The sequence below is a fragment of the Halichoerus grypus genome, chromosome 6 (genome assembly GCF_964656455.1).
Source record: "Halichoerus grypus chromosome 6, mHalGry1.hap1.1, whole genome shotgun sequence".
Taxonomy (NCBI): domain Eukaryota; kingdom Metazoa; phylum Chordata; class Mammalia; order Carnivora; family Phocidae; genus Halichoerus; species Halichoerus grypus.
The window spans coordinates 172,603,545-172,625,931 of record NC_135717.1 but is presented as its reverse complement, the minus strand read 5'-3'; the positions used below and the strand labels follow the sequence as shown (position 1 = coordinate 172,625,931).

Here is a 22,387-nt window from a genome sequence, read left to right as displayed (position 1 = left end):
ACTCATTTAGTTAGTTGTTTATGTCGCTTTCCATTTTATTTGGTGTCTAGAAAGAACCCGCAACGGTAGTTGCGCCGACCGCCGTATGCAGATAAGGAGCTGGCATCGCAAAGGCTCACGGGATCTCCCCGCCCCTTCCGGTTTTTGCCTGGTTTGAGCTGTCGCGAGAGTTCGTGCGCCGCACGCCGGAAGCAGCTAGTTGCTCCGTAGCGGCCGAAGGGGCGGGCTCGAGGGCCGGGGGAGCCTAAGCTTCTTGCGGCTCGCTCGGCAGTGCAAGATGGCGGACATCTCCCTGGACGAGCTCATCCGGAAGCGCGGGGCTGCGACGAAGGGGCGGTGAGCGGCCTTTTCTCCCTCCGGTGCTCAGGGCCGGTAGCCTAGCGGGGCTCGGGGCAGGGGAGGGAGCGGCCCGGGAGCGACGCGGAGCGCCGTCTGCGCCCGCCCCCTGCCGCAGCCGCGCTCCTCATTGGCCCGGCCCCGCCGCCGCCGCGGGCCCAGCCGCTCGGCCGTCGGCACTGGTTGGGAGCGCCGTCGCTCCGGGGAGGCCGGCGGGGCCGCTGCCGGCGGCGGCGGCGAGGCCGGGGCGCCCCATTCGTGGGAGCGGCCCTGGGGGTGGGGGTGGGCGTCCCGTGGGGGGAGGGGTCCTCCCTTGGGAAGACTGGCCCTCGGGTCCCGGTGCTCCCCGATCTCCGCGCGGCCTTAGAGTTCGGACGAGTGAAGTTTACGGGGAAGTGACTTGCTCAGACTCTGCGTGTTACCGCCGAAGCTGAGACCCAGACCTTAACTCCCAAATCCTAGGTGCGCTTCCCCGCTCTGCCGCCTCTATTGACACTTGTCTCCGTTGCGCGGCGTTTCAAGTTCTCTAAGCGCTTTCGTGTAACTACTGTCCCATTTGCTCTTTTCGCCGCCGTATCGGCCAGGTATTGATATTTTCCCCATTTTGCAGACGGAGAGCTTGAGGCCGGGAGAAGTAGAATGAGTGACTTGCCCGAGGCCACGGAGAGCTGAGAGTCGGGGCTGAGTACCCTCTAGTTGGCCTCAGGCTTGGGCAAAAAAAAACAGGTGGGACTGGAGGTTAGAGCTTCGTGATGGTTGTAGCTCCGAGTTGTCGGAGAGGACTGTTCTGGATCTGGGAAGATGATTTGCGGTGATGTGCCCCAAATTTCCTCTGGACCCTTAAATATTGTTAGTCATTTCCAGCCTTTATGAGGTCCGGTTCACCTGTATGAAGAAGTGGGAAGGCGGCCAGTAGTTCTCCAGCACACGTTGCACTAGTTCAAGTGTCTTTGTAAACAGGCTGTAAAGATGTTAGATGCTGTTTCTCAGACGTCATTCACTTAGATAGTTTACTAATACCTCCCGTGTGCGGGTGGCTAGAAAATAGATCTTTCTGTTGCTAACTGAAATGTATTCCCCCACCCCCACCCCCCTACACGCATATCCACTGCACCTGCCGCCACCCCGTAATTCACCAGCCAGCACTTCACCTGGGTTCGTTCATAACAGGCGCACAGAAAGCATTAATTTACTCAGTCTGTGCTGTGTGAGTAGTTCTGCTCTGTGAGTAGTTCTCTCCTAGGTCTTCCCTCTAATAACTGGTGTGGAGTTGGTGCTGAGTCCTCTGGCCCCTTGGAAGTCTGTCTGGGTTTCCTAGGTCTGCTGGACAGTGGCTGAATGAACCAGGTTCCCAGGACATGCTCTTTCCGCAGTCACTCCCCTCGGTCCCTGACTGCAGTCGGGCTGTTACTGTCTGTTGGGTCTGTACTTTCTTGGCGCCGATGTGTGCAGAGTCTCGTGTTGGGCGTTGGGTGGGATCCACGGGATGAACGGGAACTGTGCAACGAGGCAGACGCGGTGCCCTGGTGGGCCTGTTGTTGGGTTCTGTGCCTCCCTGGCAAGATGACTTTTGAGCTGGGCCGTTTCCTCATTTGTAGTAAATGGTTCCTGGCAGGTGGTTGTGAGGAGATTAAGTATGAGAATATAAAAATGTGTAAAGTTTGTACCAGGTAGTAAGTGTTCAGCAAATGAGGGCAGTTATCATGGTTCTTTCTTTTGAAGGAGTAGAAGCCCAAACCCCTCCCCGATGGGGGGCAATAGGTAAGCATTGGAGCCTTAGAGTCAACCTGTGAAATTTCGATTCCCTTCTCTCACTTTCCACGTGATCTTTTTTCTTTTTTTAAAGATTTCATTTATTTGAGAGAGAGAGCATGAGAGAGGGGCGGGTCAGAGGGAGAGGCAGATTCTCTGCTAAACAGGGAGCCTGACTTGGGGCTTGATCCCAGGACCCTGAGATCATGACCTGAGCTGAAGGCAGACACTTAACTGACTGAGCCCCCCAGGTGCCCCTCCACATGATCTTATGCAAGTTACTTAACCATTCCATACCTCTCTCATTTATAAAATGTAGATAATATTTATTTCGTTAGGTGATTGTTAGGACTAAGTGAATTCATATATGTAAAGTACTTTAAAAGTATCTGATGGTTCTAAGTGTCCAGTAGATGTTAGCTCTCATCATCATCATTGAAGGCTTTTAAATAAAGAAGTAACATTCCAATTTTGTGTGAGAATATGTGAGAATATTGCCTTGCTGTTACATGAAGACTGGATTGGGGGAATGTGCAACAGACTCTACATACTAGTTTGGTCTGCGTGCTGTGTTTGGGTTAAACCTGGTGGAAACGTCATTTTTATTTTTACTTGCAAAGACAGTGAAGACTACATCCAGGGCATCCCTGTCAAGAACTGAAAAGTCTAAGCTAATTTCCTACAGTAAGCACATTCTGTCTTACATGCTTCCTGGAAGAACTCTGCCCTTCCTGGGAACGAGGGAATGGCACTGCATGGAGGTCCCAGGAGGAACTTTGTGCTTGGTCATTTGAGTAGAACCAGTGATGATCTCCAAAAACTTTCTTCCTCTTAGTCAAAATAGCAGAAGAAACTGTGGAAGTGTAAATAACCTGTTTGCCCACAGGTCATGGAATGTGCTTGTTCTTCAGGGCAGCCGTTCGGTTTTGTGTTCATCACACCATGTAAGTCCAGAAAGGGGTCGTTGTCATTATTATTACCTGGGCCCCAGTTAATCGTCAAAAGATTTCGATGATTAATGTGAAAATACAGAAAGGGAGAGTTTTGAGTGATACTTCACTCAGCTAGGGTGAGGCGCTCTCCTCCATGCCCAGGACCCACGGATGAGTCTCCCCAGGACAGCACGGAGCACCACCTGCAGTGCGGGCCTGTTCTCGGTTTTTTCCTGAAGCTGTGCGCGTACTGCTGGTCAAGTTTGCAAAGTCACCCACTGTGGTTTGATTTGTTGAGCTCTCAGAAGATCGCTGTCTGTCCACTGCCACCTCCTAGTTAGAGAAGGTTCATCTAAGGTGGCAGGCAGCCTTCGTGGGAAGGTCGGACCATGAGTGTGGTGGGTTTGAGCAGCTCTGGGCCAGCTGCCCTGTCTGGGGAGTCCTTGGAGCTGTGGGGAAGGGGGTTGGTCAACTTTTCAGTTCAGGGCAGGGCTCTGGTCCTGGTACTCATTGCTTGTTTCCTTGTTGAAGTAAGATAAAGGAAATGTACACCTAAAACACAGGGGAGGAAAATTAGTTGTTCCGTAATGTGAAGGGGAAGAAATGGGATTTAAAACATCTGCACAGGGCGCCTGGGTGGCTCAGTTGGTTAAGCGACTGCCTTCAGCTCAGGTCATGATCCTGGAGTCCCAGGATCGAGTCCCGCATCGGGCTCCCTGCTCGGCAGGGAGTCTGCTTCTCCCTCTGACCCTCCCCCCTCTCATGCTTTCTCTCTCTCAAATAAATAAATAAAATCTTTAAAAAAATAAAAATAAAAATAAAACATCTGCACAAGACTCTTGGCGGGTAAGGGGACGTGTCTCTGAAGCACCTAATTCAGGGTTGACTCTCTGTAACAGAACTAATCTGTGTTTTCTCCTTGTAAAGGTGACCTCAGTACACGTAACTCTAACCCAAAGACCCCATGGATTAAAATCCACTTTATAATAGTAATCCGGGGCCCCCCTCAAAGGCCTGAATCCTTCAGACTAGACATCTGTCCAGAGCCAGCTGTGGTCGGGGTCTGGCGGAGAGCGTGAGGTTCCAGTGGGGGCCCTGGCTCTCTCACCCACAGTGCTCTTCCCAGGACCCCGTGGAGCACCTAGCGGGGCCCTGGAAGCAGGGCGGGGGTGCATTGTGTCCGTGTGGCCGGGTGGGGCAGTGCAGAGCCTTGTTCCACGCCTCCCCCGCCCCTCTCCCCAGCGTTGAGGCCCAATGTGCAGAATGTGTTTCGGGAACATCAGAGAGTGCAGTGGGAGGTGAGGCTGCGGGCAGAAGCTGGGGCCAGACCAGAGGCTCTGCCGAGGGCTTGGGCTTTGTTAGGGAGCCCTCATCAGTTCTTGGAACAGGAGGGTAGCACCACGAACTCTCTGTTTTGGAGACCCACTCCTGGCAGGAGTGTTTATTTGAAAAATTCCTGATGACTAATGCCTGCCTTGTCCCCGGCGCTGCTGCCTGCTGGGATGAACAGCCGTCTCTTCATGCGGGAGGAGGAGCAGTGATGATGAAAAGCCTGAGCACTGAGGCTGCTAGAGCTGTTCATGAAAGGGGTTGAAGGAGCTGGTGTAACCTGGGAAGTAGCTTCCTCGCGCTCCTGCCTCCCTGGCCACGTCCCCTCCCGCCCCCAGATGGACCTGTTCTCACCCTCCGTGTGGCTGTGAGCGTGAGCTGTTCCTCAGCCTGGGGACAGCACACCCCCTCTTTAACTCTTCAAGTTCTGGTCATTAGTTTTGACCCATGCGCTCTAACTGGGTACGGGCAGGCCCAGGGCGGCCTTCAGCAGGGCCTCCTCACCTGTCACATGTGCTTGACAGCCTCATTCTCACGGGTGGGAGGGTGAAAGGAGGAGTTCCGGGGGAGGGGGCCCTGTAGGGTCCCTGGCACTTAGCGGGTGCTCAGGAGCCGAGAGCTCTCCGAGCCTTTTTCCCATGCGCCTGTTGCAGGGCTGCCCCGCAGGGTTGCCCCAGGCGGGGAGATGCCGGGTGTGCCCCTGAGAGGCGGCTCGTCCCGCCCGAGGTACAGGTGTGCACACAGCCTCGTGGTTCAGCACGGTGAGCGCCTCTGCGGTACTTGTGTCCAAGGTTCCGCTGCCCCAGGGAGGGCGCCTCGGACTGTGGACGTTCTGAGGGAGCTGAGGGAACGCTCTTGAGGGCAGGAGGCGCCCGCCGGAGCTTCGAGAGCCAGGAGGCTGCAAGCTGTGGGCCGTGGGGTGTTGTTCCCAGGCCTGGGGCACACTCGGCTCTCCCCAGCCCTCTCAGCCCTACGGGCGTCTGGTTGTATGCAGGGTCCCCAGAGGCTTTGGGCCTCCCCCTCCTGGAACAGGAGTGCTCCTACCATGCTCTTTGTGGTGACTTGATTTCCCAGCCCAAGGCCTCTGGCTTCAGAGAGGCCCCGTGCGTGGTAAGTGAATAGTTTTATCTGGAGTGCTTTCCACTAACTCTGGTTTCGTCCGGATCTGGACGGTAAATGTGGATCAGAATCCTTTTCCTGGGGCGCCTGGTGGCTCAGTCATTAAGCGTCTGCCTTCAGCTCAGGTCATGATCCCTGCATCCTAGGGATAGAGCCCCATCGCATTGGGCTCCCTGCTCAGCGGGAAGCCTGCTTCTCCCTCCCCCACGCCCCTGCTTGTGTTCCCTCTCTCGCTGTGTGTCTCTCTCTGTCAAATGGTGAAATCTAAAAAAAAAAAAAAAAATCCTTTTCCGCATTTTACCAGTAGGCCTTCAGTAGTAGGTCCTGGGCTGAACTGATAGCCTGTTGCATTTCTTTGATGGGCATCATCAACAGATGTAGGGAGCTGAAAGCACTTAAAAAAACAAATCAGTGGGGTTAGCTCACCTGCTACTTGGCCCTGGGGGTTGGGCTTTATTAAGAAGTTTGTGTGCCCTTCATAAATTCCAGGGGCCCCTCAAGTAGCGGTGGGTTTCAGCGCCACTACAGAGCATAGCCCCACTATTGTCAAGATCTTGCAGACCATGAACCCGAGGTGGGCCGCTCCAGGGGCAGGTGGGTGCTGTCTGCCACATGCACCTGTTGCCGTCTCCTAATTGTGCTTACTGAACTCCCTAAACACCCCATTCCTTTTGGCCTTGCCTTTTTTTTTTTTTTTTTTAAACCCACTCCTTTACAGGAGAAAATAGAACAGGGACCAACAAGTAGGGCACCCCACCCCCACCCCCACCTTAAACTTAACTGACCAATTCTGTAAATGACCCTTTCCCTCTCTCTTCCACCCAGTTCTTGTGTAGACCCATTGGAAAGTAATTAAATCCTAAAGTAATTTGCCATTTTTCAAAGAAAATTGGTACGTGCATCACTGCCTTAGGCAGTCCTCTAGCATACTGGGGACAGCAGGTGTTTCCACTGGTCAAAGGATAACAAGATGAAGGTCCAGATTTGCCTTTACTGATACCTTGGCTGTGCTCCTGCTGTTAGCACAGGAGCTGGTGGATAGTCTCCCTCCAATCAGTTGGGGAAGGGTGAGGCAGTAGGAGCGCCCGCTGACTTGCCCAGTGTGCAGGAGGCCTCTAGGGAGGCCTGGACACAGATGTGGGAAACCGTATAGGAACTTGATTGTTCGGTAGAGTTTTGCCTTCTAACACCAGGTCAGAGATTCTGAACACTGCCGTCATCCAGGATCGCGTGTGGAGTCAAAAATGCAGATGCCCAGGCCTTCGCCCAGATTTTAGATTTAGTAGCTGTGGGGTGGGGTCTGGACAGCTGTGTTTTTTTTTTTTTTTTTTTTTAAAAGATTTTATTTATTTATTTGACACAGAGAGAGAGAGAGACAGCGAGAGAGGGAACACAAGCAGGGGGAGTGGGAGAGGGAGAAGCAGGCTTCCCGCGGAGCAGGGAGCCCGATGCGGGGCTCGATCCCAGGACCCTGGGATCATGACCTGAGCCGAAGGCAGACGCTTAACGACTGAGCCACCCAGGCACCCCTGGACAGCTGTGTTTTTAAGCGGTTCCACAGGAGTTTCTAATGCTCAGTCAGGGTTCAACACCACTTACAAAGCACTGGGCCCATTCTGCCTCTTCCCAGTCCAATGGGGAAGAGAAAACAAGCAGATGTAGTTACAGGCACAAAGGAGGGTTGTCCTGGAAGAATCAGTGAGGGAGGGTTTCCCCAAGAGGAGATGTTGCCTTGGGAGCCGGAGTCCCCAGGCAGGGCACCTGCTGCGAGAGGCTGGGGTAGAGCGGTCTCGTGGTATGGTGGGCAGGTGGAGCGAGGGAGCAGCCTCCGGACACCAGGAAGGACTTCCAGGATTGTACTTGGAATGGTCTTCGCTTTCCTCACAAGCCACTGAAGGGCCAACAGAGGAACCCCACAAGCAAATGGGGCTTGTTTAATGGAGTTTAGTTCATTTCCAGTCTTAACAGTTTCTGAATTTGACATTCTTGGTGGTGGTGAGTGTGATAAATACATACTTGGTTTTATCCCTGGTTCCTGGCACACTGTTCCTAAAACTCGTGGGAGTTTCCTGAGTTACATAGGAGCATCTTATGTTCTAATGAGGTGGTGCCTGATGGGCCCCTGGATAGCTTCAGGATGGGGGTGGGTGCCAGAAAGACCTTGGCATGATTAGTTGGAACTTGGAGCCCTACCCCACTCCCTAACCCCCAACCTCCAGGGAGGGGAGAGGGGCTGGAGATTGAGTCAGTCATCAGTGGCCAGTGATTCAGTCAACCTTGCTTACATAATGGGACCTCCATAAAACCCCCTATACAATGGAATTTGGGGGAGCTTCTGGGTTGGTGAACACAGCTACGTGCTGGGAGGGTGGTGCACCCAGAGAGGATATGGAAACTCCACACCCCTTCCCCTGTACCTTATGCCTCTCTTCCATTTGACTGTTTCTGAATTGTATCCTTTATAATAAACTGATACTAGTAAGTAAACTGTTTTTGCTGTGTTTTGTGAGCCATTCTAGCAAATTCATTCTCGAACTTGAGGAGGGGGTGTGGGTCCCCTCAATTTTAGCTAGTCTGTCAGAAGTGTGGGAAGCCCAGGACTTGGGACTGGCGTCTGAAGTGAGGGGAGTCTCTTGTGCTGACTCTGGGTAGGTAGTGTCAGATTGAATTGTAGGACACCCACGTGGTGTCCACAGAGTTCAAGAACAGTTGATGTGAGGGAAATACCCACACGTTTGGTGTTTGGAAACAACTCAGTGAGTTTTTCTTTCCTACCAAGTCCTTGTGTCTTTGGTCTGTTAGCGGGCTAGCTTCCGCTCCCAGCCCAGGGGGGCATCTGCCGGCACCGGAGGCCTGGGCTGCCAGGGGCACGCTGGGCACTTTCGTTAATCATTTCTTCTCCAGGCCTGTTTGGCCCACCTCACAGAGTGCTGGGGGGTGACTGAGAGCACGGCTGTGGAAGAACTTTGGAAACTGAAGTTGCTCTTCAGGTGTGTGGGATTAGGATATTTGGGGGATATGCTTTTTTTTTGACTAGCATCATTTGTAGGTTATTGTCCCTAATGGTGTCTCAGAACACCCGGTCTAGGGAGCAAAACAGTCTTACCTAAGTGACAGAAACCACCAGGCCCTTCTTCCTAATTTTCTTTGCAAGGCAAAGTTAAAAGCCATAAACTAGGAAAGAAGTTTCAATATAGGTTTAATTGTTTCCTCAGACAGCGAGCAGATTTCTGGTTTCTCCAGGAACTCCCCCGTTCCCAGTATTACGACGGCTCTACTTCCATGGGCTACTATTGATAACCCAGATCCGCTTAATATTGCCGTTTTTACTTGCAGTCTCAACGCCAGACCAGGAGTCGGAGGTGTTCGATCTCGTGTCGGGATCCAGCAGAGCCTCCTCAGCCAGCCAGCCCGCACTGCCACCTTCCAGCAGAGATTTGATGCCCGGCAGAAGATTGGCCTCTCGGATGCCCGGCTCAAGCTGGGAGTCAAGGATGCCCGGGAAAAGCTTTTGCAAAAAGATGCTCGGTTCCGGATCAAAGGGAAAGTGCAGGATGCCAGAGAGATGCTGAACTCGCGCAAGCAGCAGAGCACGGCGCCCCCGAAGCCCCGCCAGGTGGCCGATGCCCGCGAGAAGATCAGCTTGAAGCGGAATTCCCCAGCCACCTTCCTGAGCCCACCCATCGGGACAGTGACCCCTGCCCTGAAGCTCACCAAAACCATCCAGGTAGGTGTGACTCTTGCCATATATTCCTGGGGAGCCAGGAACAACTGTGGATTCAGGCAGGGAGTGGGGGCCCAGAGTGTTGGGGCAAAATGACAGTTCTCCCAAGTGTTTGTACAGTAACTGTGTGAGGGAGGCAAGGTTTTAATCTAGTTTTATGGAGAAGAAAGGGGGCTCCAGAAAAAGTGACTTTCTCCAGTAGCTAGCGATGCAGGGAAGAGAGGGGAAAAGACAAGATACTCGTGGGGCGTGTGCTGTGTGGCAGGCACTTCACACATAGGACCTAATGTATCTCTCACCGCAACTCTGGGACCATTACCCCAGTTTTATAAAAGACTCTGGGTCTCAGGGCTGTGAATTACTGTGCCCAGAGTTAACACAGTCGTCCGTGGGAGGCCCAGGGCAGGAGTCTAGTCAGACCCGGCCCCTCATCCAGGGCCCTGGCCGCTTGCACAGCCGCCGAAGGGGATGCAGACAGCATTCAGTGGTCACGGCGACTTCGGGAACAGGAACAGCAGCGGCGGCGAACACTTACTGAGCCAGGTTCGCTGAGCAGGATGCTGAGGCTTCCTGTCACTCCTGCTTTGGGCACGAGGCACTCTGGAGGTTACCACAGGCCACAGCTGAGGGCCACCATATTTCAGGTTCAGTGGTTCCTTTCTCGTGGAGAACACGTGTGGACCCCCGGAGATGAAGCACGATCTCTGTGTGTTTCTAGGTCCCCCAGCAGAAGGTCATGGCACCGCTGCACACCCATCCTGCTGGAATGAGGATCAACGTTGTCAATAACCACCCGGCCAAACAGGTGAGAGAGAACGTGAGCATGTGGGCGTGAGTGTGCGTACGGTGTGTACGTGTACACGGGCGTGTGCTTTGAGGAGCTCCGCTGGGTGGATTAACGAGGCCTGGCCCAAGGTTCCCAGTGTGAGGAATTGGAGGGATTACATTTGGGTTTTTGCAGTTTATGAGTTTTATTTACTTTTATTTACTTTTTTTTTTATTTAAAAATTTTTATTATTTGTCAGAGAGCATGAGCAGGGGGTGTGGCAGAGGGAGAAGCAGGCTCCTCAGTGAGCAAGGAGCCTGATGTGGGACTCGATCCCAGGACCCTGGGATCATGACCTGAGCCCAAGGCAGACGCTTAACTGACTGCACCACCCAGGCGTCTACTTACTTTTATTTTTATTTTTTCAAAGATTTATTTTAGAGAGTGCGTGCGAACGGGGGAAGGGGCAGAGGGAGAATGAGAACCCAAGCAGATTCCCTGCCAGAGCCCACAACCTTGAGATCATGACCTGAGCCGAAACCAAGAGTCGGACGCTCAACCAACTGAGCCACCCAGGAGCCCCTGCAGTTTATGAGTTTAAAAAATAAAAATAAACTTACAGTGGGGGGTTGGGTATGCAAGGGGCAGAGAGACAAATTGAAAGTCTTCTATTTTTTGTTATTAAAGTAGTGTGTGCTTGGGGCGCCTGGGTGGCTCAGATGGTTAAGCGTCTGCCTTCGGCTCAGGTCATGATCCCAGGGTCCTGGGATCGAGCCCCACATCGGGCTCCTGGCTAAGCGGGGAGCCTGCTTCTCCCTCTCCCTCTGCCTCTCCCCCTGCTCATGCTCTCTCTCTATCTCTGTGTCTCAAATGAATAAATAAAATCTTTAAAAATAAATAAATAAATAAAAATAAAGTAGTGTGTGCTTAATATAGAACACTTGCAAAATAGAGAAAGAATAAGAAGGAAAAAAGAGTTCTTGTGCTCCTGCTCTCCAAAGCCAACTGCTGTTGAAATTCTGCCCTGGCTCCTTCCTGGTTTTTTGTGTTTTTAAGTGTCATTATTATTGAGTTAATGCCTAGTCGTAGTTGTGTGTGTATTATTATATTATTATCCAGTTTTGTGTCCTTCTGTTTTCACTTTATAACTTAAGCACTTCTGTGATTCACATTTACTCTAAACATTTTTAATAACTGCATAATCCATTGAGTTGATGTTCCAGTTTATTTAAGCCATTTTCCTCTAATTTTCACTGTTAGAAATCCTTCTGTGAACATCTTCGTGGCTAAAGCTCTTTCTGGGATTTGGATTTATTTCTGTAGGCCAGACTGCCAAGGATGAACTTTCTAAACCAAGATTATAAACACATGTTTTAAGGTGTTTCTAGGTGTTGCCTGCTTGTGGAAAGGTAGTTCTCGTGTACGTAGAGGTTGCAGCACTTGTGTTGGGCCCTTGTGGGTGGAGAGCCGGCCTGTGAGGATTTGACTCCCAGGCCGGTCTCCCCCGGTCCTCCCCTGCCCCCCACCCGCGTCTCCCTCCAGCTACTGGCTCCGTGTGTCTTGCTCTTCTTGCTCCAAATGTCCTCTGAGGGCCTGCAGGCCACGTTAGCTTTTTTTCCTTTCTTTTCAGAATTTATATGATTTGGAAGATGATGATGACTCTGTAGCTCCCATTCCTAGTAAACAGATGAAATTTGCGGCCTCGGGTGGCTTTCTCCACCACGTGGTAAGACATTTTATGTTTTCCTTCCACTCACCACGTGTATCTGGTCCGGTGGGTGGGCGAGGTGGTGGAGAGTACGGCCTTTCAATTCAGAAATCTTCTTCATGTGGGTCATAAGAATTTCAGAACTGCTAATGCAACCCCGGGCTTACACATGCTGAGACCAGGGGGTCCAGTGCTGTGCTCGAGGCCCCACAGCTAGTAAGGTGCAGGGCTGCAGCTTCCGCTTGCCGTTTGAGACCCTGCAGCGGAAATGTGAGCTCCCAGAGGAGGGAATCGCCTTTTCTTGCCTTTGTGGCAGGACGTTCTGCATGTCCCCTCCCTCCATGGTCAGCAGCTCCGGCCCGTTCTTGACACCAGATCCCCTCGGTTGGTGTGTTAGCAGGAATAAGCTGCACCTTCCGTGCGCACCCCGCCGGGCGCGGCCTGCATGCTGGGCAAGCTTGCTAGACTAGACTAGGCTGCTGGGCAGATCCCACTCAGAGAAGGAACGAGAGCAGTATCTGGGACCGTCAGGGTGGCCAGCAGCAGCGGGTATAGCCCGTGACAGGGAGGGCAGCCAGGGGGCACCGAGCCAAGTGCCTTTGTTTGGCCTTCAGAGGCCCAAAGACTCTGTTTTTGTCACCGCATTGAGTGAATGGCCCAGTTTCCTGGTTACCGCTGAAGTTCTTAAAGCTGAATGGTTTGGAAGGGGCTGGGCCTTTGCTCTGGTTGAACTGCTAAGGTCTGCTACCAGGGGAGCGGTCAGCTGGCTCAGTTCCTGGCTCACTCTACTTGAAAGAATGCGGTATTTGTGTTAACTAATTTAAGACTCCCCTACTCTCCTACCCAGTAAGGTGGGTGCTGTTATCAGTCCTATTTTACAGGTGAGGGATCAGCCCAGAGAGGTTAAAATATGTTCAGTATCACCCAGCTTATAAGTAGCGGATCTGAGAGTCACGTTTACACAGTCTGGCTCCCAGGCGGCGTGTACCATACTGTACTGGCCGTCAGTAATCAAAAAGCAGTGTAAGAAATGTGGGGCCCAGGAAGACATTTCATTTGCTTCGGAGAAGCTGGTGCACCAACCCTGCCCCACGCTCTGCCCCCTGGCGGCTGCAGCCCTCCCCTCTTCCTGAGTCACTACCTGCGGGCACGGTCTTCAGTCAGCAAGGTCACCTGCCGTTCTGCCTCATATGTGTTTTTCTTCAGATACATTCATACCAAGGAGTTTCCTTGTTTATATTTCCAAAGGACCCCATCCCCGGTTGGGGGGGGCAGGGGAGGGAGGGAACGGTTTCTGCTGGCTTGCACGGCGACTCTGCCAACATGTCCCTCGCGGTCTGGGAGCCAGGCAGGCCAGGGCTACGCATGGTGCCTCCGTGTGGCGGAAACGGGAACCAAGAAGCTGGGAGTCTAGACCTTCTGAAGGGTGGGTTCCTCTGCCAGGCCAGCTCGGAGCTGATGATCAGCCCATTGTGATAGAAACATATCTGGGAATGAGCTTGACTCTAAGCTTTTGGCCTTCTGCTTAGCCCCAAATCGTAGGTTTTCAAAAAAACTTCAGTGGTCTGGGTAGGCCTGTGGCTCCAGGTCAGGCCTGTGTGGAAGTTTCTCCCCAGGGGTTTCCCGCACTGGAGCGTGGCTTCTGTGAGCACGTGGGCAGACTGCGTTTCTCCCCTCCAGCCCCTTCCTTGGGGGAAGTCACAGGCAGCCTTTTTGGCTCCAGATCTCTAATGGAGTTGGGGAGCTGGGAGGCCTTGGGGGTGGGGGTTGTCGGCCCCATAGGGCTTCTCTCTTGCCTTCTTCTCTAGCTTCTCAGATTCCTGTCTGCCTCTTTGTTTAGGCCGGACTGAGCAGTTCCAAGTTCTCCATGTCTAAGGCCCTCCCTCTCACCAAAGTGGTTCAGAATGATGCATACACAGCTCCTGCCCTCCCCTCCTCTGTTCGAACAAAAGCCTTGACCAGCATGTCTCGGACACTAGTGAACAAGGAGGAGCCCCCGAAAGAGCTCCCACCTGCTGAGGTGAGGTGAAGGTGAAGGAGGGGAAGCGACTGCACCCCTCCTTGTTGAGAGTCAGCCTGTGCTGGGTGGGCTGTGTGTTGTGTGTACGCTGTTGAGTCCTCACAGCACCTCCGTGAGGTGGGCGTTGCCACCTCCATTTTACAAATGAGCAAACCAAGCCTCAGCGACAAGCTTGCGGGCGAGTAGAAGAAACGGAGTGCAGACTGAGCAACTCTGGTGATAGAGCAGAGGTCTGCCCCGAGGAGAGCTGCTGGGACCACTGAGGAAAGAGCATTTGATTTACTGGGCAAGTCGGGAAGGCTTTCAGGAGAAGGTGTCACCTGAGCTGGGTGGGTCTTGACCCGTGATTGGCATTCCATGCAGAGGCTCAGAGGCCTGCGAGTGTCGGCGTATCTCGGAGGCGGCGAGAGAGTTTCGGGCCCTGAGCGTTGTGGTGGGGCATGGCTGTGACAGGCTCCCTAGGGGGCTTTCCTCTGGGCCTTCCTGGTCACTCGCATGCTGCTGCTGAGCGCACAGCTGTTGTCTGATTCTGGGAACTGTCTTGTCTGGCAGCCTGTCCTCAGCCCTTTGGAAGGCACCAAGATGACCGTGAACAATCTGCACCCTCGAGTCACTGAGGAAGACATTGTGGTGAGTACTGTGTCCTGCCAGGATTCTAGCTCTCAAACCACATCTGTGTCGAGGGGCCCCAAGACTACCCCCAGGTACACTAATTCCCTGAGGCTCACGGGACTCCTCAGAGAGTCCTGTCGGGGCTAAGATTTATTACAGGATATAGAGCAAAATCCGCAAAGAGAAGGGCTCGTGGGGCAGAGGCCGGGGGAATACAGGTGCAAATTTCTGGATTCCTCCCCAAGTGGAGTCACGCAGAATGCACTTTATTCCCCCAGCAACGAGCTGTGATACGTGAAAGCGGGGAACTCGGTACAGACTCAGTGCCCAGGGCCTTTGCTAGGAACTAGTCGTGTAGGCTCCCTCTGCCCCTGCATACCAGCGTTCCAGACTCCTAGGGGGAAAGCAGGTATTCACCATAAACCATGTTATTTGCATAGATTAGGCTCAGTGAGCCACTTTTATCAACTAGGGTGGTGGGAGCCCTCCCCAATTCCAGGTTGCCCGACACCAGTCAAGATCCGGCCTTGGAAGCAGGTCTTTTCAAAAGATAGCAGTTGGGCTGGCTGTGCTAACTCTGTTCTTCACAGCGACTAAACCAGGGCCAGGGCATCGTGCTGGATGGGTCTTGAATGGGATCCTCTAGTCCCATGGTTCACTACTCAGTGGTTCCTATTTTCCTGTGAGTCTTTGGAACTTCTGCCTCCTCTAGGGGTTTTCATGATGATTCCAGGGTAAAAGGAATGAGATAGATCAGTGTTATCTGGTGGTTGGCCCCCCTGGATTGCCCTGGTCTGTCCTGTCCCGCCCTTAGTCATGGGCAAAACCTAAACCTGGTAAGGACAGAGCCAGATGCAGCCAGGACTTCTCTTCCACCTTATTTTCATTTAGGCACCAAAAAAGCCACTATTAATTTAAAAATCCAGGTGCCCTTTTAACTCTGAACTGTCACATCATAGAAGGAATGCACCTGGACTCCAGCGTCTCTTTGCAGCTGAGTTTCAAGTTCTGTAACAGCCCATAAAGGCCACCACGTTTGACAGTGGTTTTGAGTGTGAAACACGAGTGCTGTGTGATAGCTCTGAGAAGTAAGCAGGCTCCCCAGCGCATGGCGCACACGATGGGCGTTGCAGCCTATTTTGTCTGATACTTGACAAGTTAATAGAGAATTAAAACAGATTTCTTTTCCTGATTATAAAAGTAGTAGTAGCTACAGTTTATTGGGCACTTAGTATGTGGCAGGTACTTTGTAGGCAGGATCTTTGAAAATACAGAGTAGTGGGAACGGCCCCCCTGTGGTGATCACCGTGAGCTTGAACGCCGGCAGTAGCCACCCTCCCTTTCCCCACGTGGCTGATGTTGAGAGAACAGCAGTACAGTTGGGATCACGCTTAGTATTCAGTTCCGTATCTTGGTTTTGGTATTTAACAGTTTCCACTTTATCATGAAAAACATTTCAGTGACCTCTGCAGAAACCTCTTCTGTCCTCATGAGAGCCTTGTGAAGGGAGTCGCAGGTGAGGACATGGCGTGGGTGCTGGCCGGCCTCCGTGGTCCGTCTCCACATTGTCTTCCTTCTCTGGCCTCCCCTCCTGCCCTGTGAAAGGAGGTGGGGGCGCCGGGGGACATGATGATGGTGGTAACACACGCCTACAGAGCATTGCCCTAAAAAATGCCCCCAGTCGAGCTTTCAGCGACCCTAGGAGGAAGGCGAGACCATTCCTTTTCTTTTTTTCCAGAAGAGAAGACTCATTGTCAGAGAAGTTAAAGAACTTGCCAGATTCCCTGGTGACATATTCACCACTGCCTTTGATGAGCCTGCACGTTCCTTTTCATGACCGGGCCCTCAGAGAAATTCTGTAACTGTTATCCTTGTTGAGAAAGTGGGTGCAGAAGCAGGAAGTCTTTGGGGGTGCCTTGCTGAAGGACACACGGACTCCAGGGCTTATAAGCACAGACCCATTTCTTGCTGCCAGCTTGGCTCGTCCCCTCATCTGGTCCCACATCGAGAGGCCTGTGGATGTCCCAGGGACACCACCTAAAACGGCACCTCCCAAAATCCTGGGCGCTGGGCATATTCAGCTGGGGTGCAGCCGCCAGTCTACCCAGAGCCCTCTGGAGTGTGTGAATGGCAGGCAGGCAGGATAACAGCCCCAAATTCTTCTACAACCCCAACCCCTCCTGTTGTTTGCAGGAGCTTTTCTGTGTGTGTGGAGCCCTCAAAAGGGCTCGGCTGGTCCATCCTGGGGTAGCAGAGGTGGTCTTTGTGAAGAAGGACGATGCCATTACTGCATATAAGAAGTATAACAACAGGTGTTTGGACGGTAAGTCAGGGAGAAAGCCAGCTCCCCTTCCTGCTGCTCACTCTCGGGCGGCAGGCCTTCAGAGCGAGCCTTCCTCTGAGACGGGTGGGAGGCCTCCTGGCACATTCAGCCCTCTGGATGGAAGGTTTCCCGTGCGCCAAGGACAGACGGGCATGTGCGGTCCCCTGAGCTGCCTGTTGTGCAGGGCCCTGGGTTTTCACCCAGCTGTGGGACTTCAGTCTAGTGAGCAGAGAAACATCGTTTCTCCATGGATGGTTCTCTTAAGAGGTCTTGCCGGGGAAACCAAAAGTACTAGCTGCCTCCTTCCAGATGGTGGTCTGATTACTGCTAGGACACAGATTCCTCAAAGGCCTGAAGCCTTGTCTAACGGTTCGCACCTGGGTGAGCGCTGCTCCTAGGGAGCAGGCTGCTGCTTTTACTGAGCTCACAGTCACATTCTTCATCTCAGGATGGCCTGTGGAGAGAAACTCTGTCTGCCAGGCCCCTTTGTCCACTGATTAGTTCTTTCCGTGTTTACTGAGCGCCCTTGTGGACCAGGGACCTGTGCTAGAGATGCCGACGCTGGTGTAACAGTCCGTGGAGTTTCGATTTGCATTTCCCTGTTGAATGATGTTGAGTGTCTTTTCTTGTGTGTATTCATGAACCATTTGTATGTCTTGGAGAAATGTCTGTTCGGACTATTTGCCTACTTCTTAATTGAGTTTAAAAGAATTCTTTAAAAAGAATTCTTTATATATTAATTTGTCTCTTACCAGATAACTGATTTGCCAACTTTTTCTCCCATTTTGTAGGTTGTCTTTCCCTCTTCTTTTTGATCTATGCATTTATAGCTATGTATTTTTCTCTAAGCAGTGCTTTAGCTGCATCCCATAAATTTTGGTATGTTGTGTCTTTATTTTCATTCATCTCAAAGTATTTTCTGAATTCCCTTGTGATTTCTTCTTTGACCCATTGGTTATTTAAGATTGTTTTTAATTTCCATGTATTTTTGAATTTGCCAAGTTTCCTTCTGTTCCATGAGTGTTTAAGGAGAATATGTATTTTGCTGCTGGTAGATGTCTGTTAGGTCTAGTTAGTTCATAATGTTATTTGAATCTTCTGTTCCCTTGTCAATCTTCTGCCTCGTTCTATCCATTACTGAAAGCAAAGTATTGAAATCATCAACTATGATTGTTTACTTCTTTCAGTTCTATTAGTCTTGCTTTGTGTATTTGAGGGGGTGATGTTAGTTGTATATATGTTTGTAGATGTTAGTTGTATATATGTTTATAATTGCTCTCTCCTGGTGGAGTGACCCTTTGATCATTGCAAAATGACCTCCTTTGTCTTGGGGCGCCTGGGTAGCTCAGTTTAGCATCCGACTCTTGGTTTCGGCTCAGGTCATGATCTCGGGTCATGGGATCAAGCTCGTTGAGTTCCAGGCTCTGTATGGAGTCTGCTTATGATTCTTTCTCCCTCTCCCTCCCGCCCCTCTCTACTCACTTGCGTGAATATTTTCTAATGTGACATTTTAGGTCCTTTAAAGATTTTTTTTCACTATATATATAATTTTTTTTTTAAGATTTTATTTATTTGAGAGACTGTAAGAGAGAGAGCACAAGAGGGGGGAGGGTCAGAGGGAGAAGCAGACTCCCTGCTGAGCAGGGAGCCCGACGCAGGACTCGATCCCAGGACCCTGGGATCATGACCTGAACCGAAGGCAGTCACTTAACTGACTGAGCCACCCAGGCGCCCCATTTTTCACTCTATTTTTTGAGTTGCTGCCTTAATGGCTGCTCAAGGGTTTACAGTACCAGAATCTATTTCAGATAAATATTAAATTAATTCCAGTGAGGTATTAGAAATGTGAGCCCTATATGGCTCTGTTCCCTCTTCCCCCCTCTCGTGTGCTGGGATTGCTCTACTCCTCTCAGTGTGGAGAGCCGCGTCGCGGTCAGTACCTGGAGCAGCTACTCCTTCATAGACCAAGTGGAAGCCTGTGTGTGCACTTGTGAATTCTTCTTTCACTTAATTGTGTTGCATAAACATTTTCCTTTACCTCACAAACGAGTTTAGACGGAGTCGCACTGAGTTCAGGTTCTCCCTTCCTTCTGCTCTCCTCTCCTGCTTAAAGTGAGAAGTGAGGTCTGTTTCCACTTTGGCGCCGTCCTTGCTGAGGTTTCGTGCACCTCATGCCCTGGGATTCCCAGAGCCTGGCAGCCCCGTCGCCCGTCGTGAGCCAGAGCTGCCAGCGGTGGGGGCTTCGACCCCTTGGTGATAGAGGTGGAGCCCCTGTCCTTTTGTCCTGAGCCGAAGTCTCATCGCAGAACCTTTTTTTCCTTGGTTTTTCAGGGCAACCCATGAAGTGCAACCTTCACATGAACGGGAACGTCATCACCTCAGACCAGCCCATCCTGCTGTAAGTTCCAGAGGCAGCGGTGCTGGGGGCCGGGTGGAGCTTCTCTCCTTGTTTACTCTGTGGGGTTCTCGTCATTCTGCGGAGTAACGTGCCTGCGTCAGCACTTCCTCTGGCATTTCCTCCGTGCTGACGCCGGGTGGGCCGTCCCGGGTGGGCCGCCGCGGTGCTGAGTGGTGTACAGTGACCTGTCATTTCCGCAGGGCATTGACCCCACGGGGGCTCGTGTTTAGACCTCGTTCTCAGCTTTATAATTCAGAAATGCCTGAGAAGAGAGTGGAGAGCAGACCAGTTGTGTCTTTGTTCCACTGTGGGCTCCATCCAAGTGAATGGAAAATGCTACCTCCTTGTCCCAGACTCTGGTGGAGGAGACAGGCCCCGCTGCCGGCCCTTGTTTTATGACATGCAGCACATACATGCCTGGCCCAGACTGAGGCTTTTTTTGGAGCCTGAGATGCATGAAATGTAGATTGGCAGGACGTCCTTTTATAGAAGAGGAGGCAAAACCTCAGGAAGATATTAGACTTGCCAAGGTGGGTGGGGCAGGCAGACTTTGAAATTTAGAAAGACCAGAATTTGAACCTCAGATAATGAATTGTGTGATTTGGACGAGTGTTTTAAGCTGCACTCCAGGAATAAGTTGTATTCTGGGAAATGTGGGTTTTACGACCTAGTAAGTTTGGGCTAAACAGAGTGAAGCCGATTTCTTGAGTTCAAGGCTTCTCTAACTACATAATAAGCTGATGTGTATGTGATCGTCTCTGAAGGGCATGCAGCATTTCCTAAAGTTAAAACCCCAGATCACAACAGGCTGCATTTAGATTTTGTCAACTGCAAATTAAAAAATGATGGATTTGCTATAAAATGTCATGAGATCAGGAGGTACAAAAAGTATTATGTTCAGCACCTAGCTCTCATAACGGACTTAGCAAATGATGGGTTCCCTTCCCATCTGAGGGAAAACTGACAAGGATTTTGACTCTTCTCTGCTCCCCACAGACGGCTGAGTGACAGCCCCTCAGTGAAGAAGGAGACTGAGCTGCCTCGCAGGGTGAATTCTACCGCCTCATCTAACCCTCCTGCCGAAGTGGACCCTGACACCATCCTGAAAGCGCTCTTCAAGTCTTCAGGGGCGTCTGTGACTACACAGCCCACAGAATTCAAAATCAAACTTTGAGCTGGAGGGGTGGGGGGTGAGGCAGCCAGAAGCAGGGGCAGAGGAGGGTGGCTCTGTTTCCTAAAGCAAAGCTTGTGACCAATGGGCCGTCGGACTGGAGGCCCCTGAGCGTGGGAAGGGTCGCCGGGGGTAGAGCGCTTCCTCACTGGACGGGACCCACCTTTCTGTGTTGTGTTCTACCCTGTGCTCTTCTGTACGTTAACATTTCCTGTAGTCTGTTTCTTCTCCCTCCACCTCATCACCACGGTAGGCTTGTGTTGCTCAGTGTGTCTCCCCCTCATCTCAGCCCCAAACTGATTTCTTGTCTGAAAATGGTACCCTAAGTTCTCTGGATGGCTTTCTTGTGGCCCCGTGGAATGCAGGGCAGGGGCCTCTGTGAAGGACACCTTTTTCTCCAGGAGGCGAGGAGTTGCCTCCCCTTTCTCTTTTTTAAACTTTCAAATGAAGTGGGGAGTGGGAGCCCCTGCCCTCCTAGTTCCGGGAAGCCAGGTCAGCTCGAGAGCTGCGCCACTCACCTGCCTGGTCATTGCAGGTGGCCCGGGCGGGGATCGGGCCACGGCCCTCTTGTCCTTGCGTCATGATTGGCTCTAGACAGTGTGGTCTGGAGAGGGCCATGTGGCAAGGGCAGGTGAAGCTGCCACTCTACTGGGAAGAGCATCCCCAGTCCTTGCTGCGCTGTCTTCTGGCAGCTCACGGTCCGTTCTTGAGTTCACATCTCCCTGTCCTTGCATCCTGCCGTGTGCCCCACCCCAGCTCTCAGCCTTCTGGGTCTCATTGCCGGGAGAAGTGTGCATCATCAGCCCTCCCAGTTCTCACCTGGCACAGCGCTTGTCACACCTGGTTTGGGTGCAAATGCCAGCTCTCTGCTAGTTGGATTTTTTTTTTTTTAAAGGTCTGCCTCTTGTTCTGTGACACTGAGGGTCTGGGGATTATTTGAATGGGAGATACTGGCTTGCTCCTGGCTCTTCCTTTCTGGCCTCACATGCCTACAGGACAGTAGGGATGCTGAGAGAGGCACAGATCCACCTGCCACCAAGGGGCACTGTTCCCAGCGTTGTGACTGACCCATCCTTCCATGACCAGAGGGGTCCTTCCCTGCCTTGGCAGTGAAGGGCGCAGGGAGTGCTGGGTGGTAGGCAGGGTGTGGAGAGAGCAGAGCAGCCCTTCCAGGTGAGTTGGTGCAGAACTGTAGCCCCCAGGGGCAGCCCCTGACTGAATACCAGGACATCATGGCGTCACTGGCCTCCTCAGTCTGCTGCTGCTTTGTTGGGACTGCAGAGGGAATCCAGGTGGCAGACCCGGAGCGAGTTGGGCAGCAGGGCTCGGGGAGCTCTTCAGAATCAGTAGCAAGTGAGCACTGTGAAAGGCACGAGTCTAGGAAGTAGAGGGGACCTGAGACACTAAGAGCCTTTCGTGGCCTGCTTGCGACCAGCCCAGTGAAGAAAAATCTGGAAACTCATGTTTCCAGAGTTCGGTCTGTAAGCAGGAAGGACCCAGGCTTTGAGCACAGTTCAGTCCACCAGCTCTAAGACTGCTCAGGCCTTGGAAGTCAGTGGGGGGTACCTGATGGCGCTCCGCCTTCTCGTTCTTCAAAGAATGCTGCTTTTGTTCCCTTTTCCCCCTTGGAACGGGTGCAAACGCAGCTGGAAGACATTCCTCCTACACTTGCCCCTTCCTGATCCATGAGAACACCTACAAGGCAGTAGGACCTGGTTTCTCAGGTACTGGGGACAGTTGGATCACTGCTTGGACTCTGCTTCAAGTAGGGATGGTAAATATCCTGCCTGCATGGCTTTACCCTCCTCTCTCCCCTCCTCCCCCCTCCCCCCCAAGTCCCGTGCCAGGCTGCTCTGGCTATCACAGAGTTCATGAGCCTAGCTGCAGCCTCCTGGACCCTGTCCTCTGGATAGCCATATGGTACATTACAGGGTGGAGCCTATTTGCCTCCCCTGCTCTACAGGGTGTCATCATGGGAAATGGAAGAGAAGGTGGTGGGCCAGTCCTTGCGTCCCTCTCCAACTCCCACCCCTCTGCATTCCTCATGTGTATCTCTTGTTCAAAAGGAGAGGAAGAGACATTAAGGGATGGAGGAGACTATATGTTACTTACCCATTTCTGAATAAATATTTGTTATTCCTACCTTTGAGCTGTTCTTTCTTAAAGGATTCTAAATGACCTTGTGGGACTTGGCACT

General features: G+C 52.1%; 1 protein-coding gene across 1 annotated transcript; it reads left to right on the top strand.

The window, feature by feature from the left end:
• The first annotated feature begins 175 nt into the window (after positions 1-175).
• On the top strand, positions 176-22,332 carry POLDIP3 (DNA polymerase delta interacting protein 3). The gene is made up of 9 exons (XM_036088344.2): positions 176-336; positions 8,805-9,195; positions 9,911-9,997; positions 11,589-11,684; positions 13,507-13,686; positions 14,239-14,316; positions 16,492-16,621; positions 18,953-19,019; positions 20,016-22,332. Exons 1-9 carry the CDS (start codon positions 278-280, stop codon positions 20,191-20,193), a joined length of 1,266 nt encoding a protein of 421 aa, XP_035944237.1. The 5' UTR covers positions 176-277; the 3' UTR covers positions 20,194-22,332.
• Positions 22,333-22,387: the final 55 nt, after the last annotated feature.

What these genes read in the sequence shown, in the direction of transcription:
- POLDIP3 (XM_036088344.2), top strand. Translation starts at nt 278, where the DNA reads ATGGCGGACATCTCCCTGGACGAGCTCATCCGGAAGCGCGGGGCTGCG. An exon ending in ATAACCACCCGGCCAAACAG is followed by an intron (nt 9,998 to 11,588) that starts GTGAGAGAGAAC and finishes CTTTCTTTTCAG; the next exon opens with AATTTATATGATTTGGAAGA. An exon ending in AAGAGCTCCCACCTGCTGAG is followed by an intron (nt 13,687 to 14,238) that starts GTGAGGTGAAGG and finishes CTTGTCTGGCAG; the next exon opens with CCTGTCCTCAGCCCTTTGGA.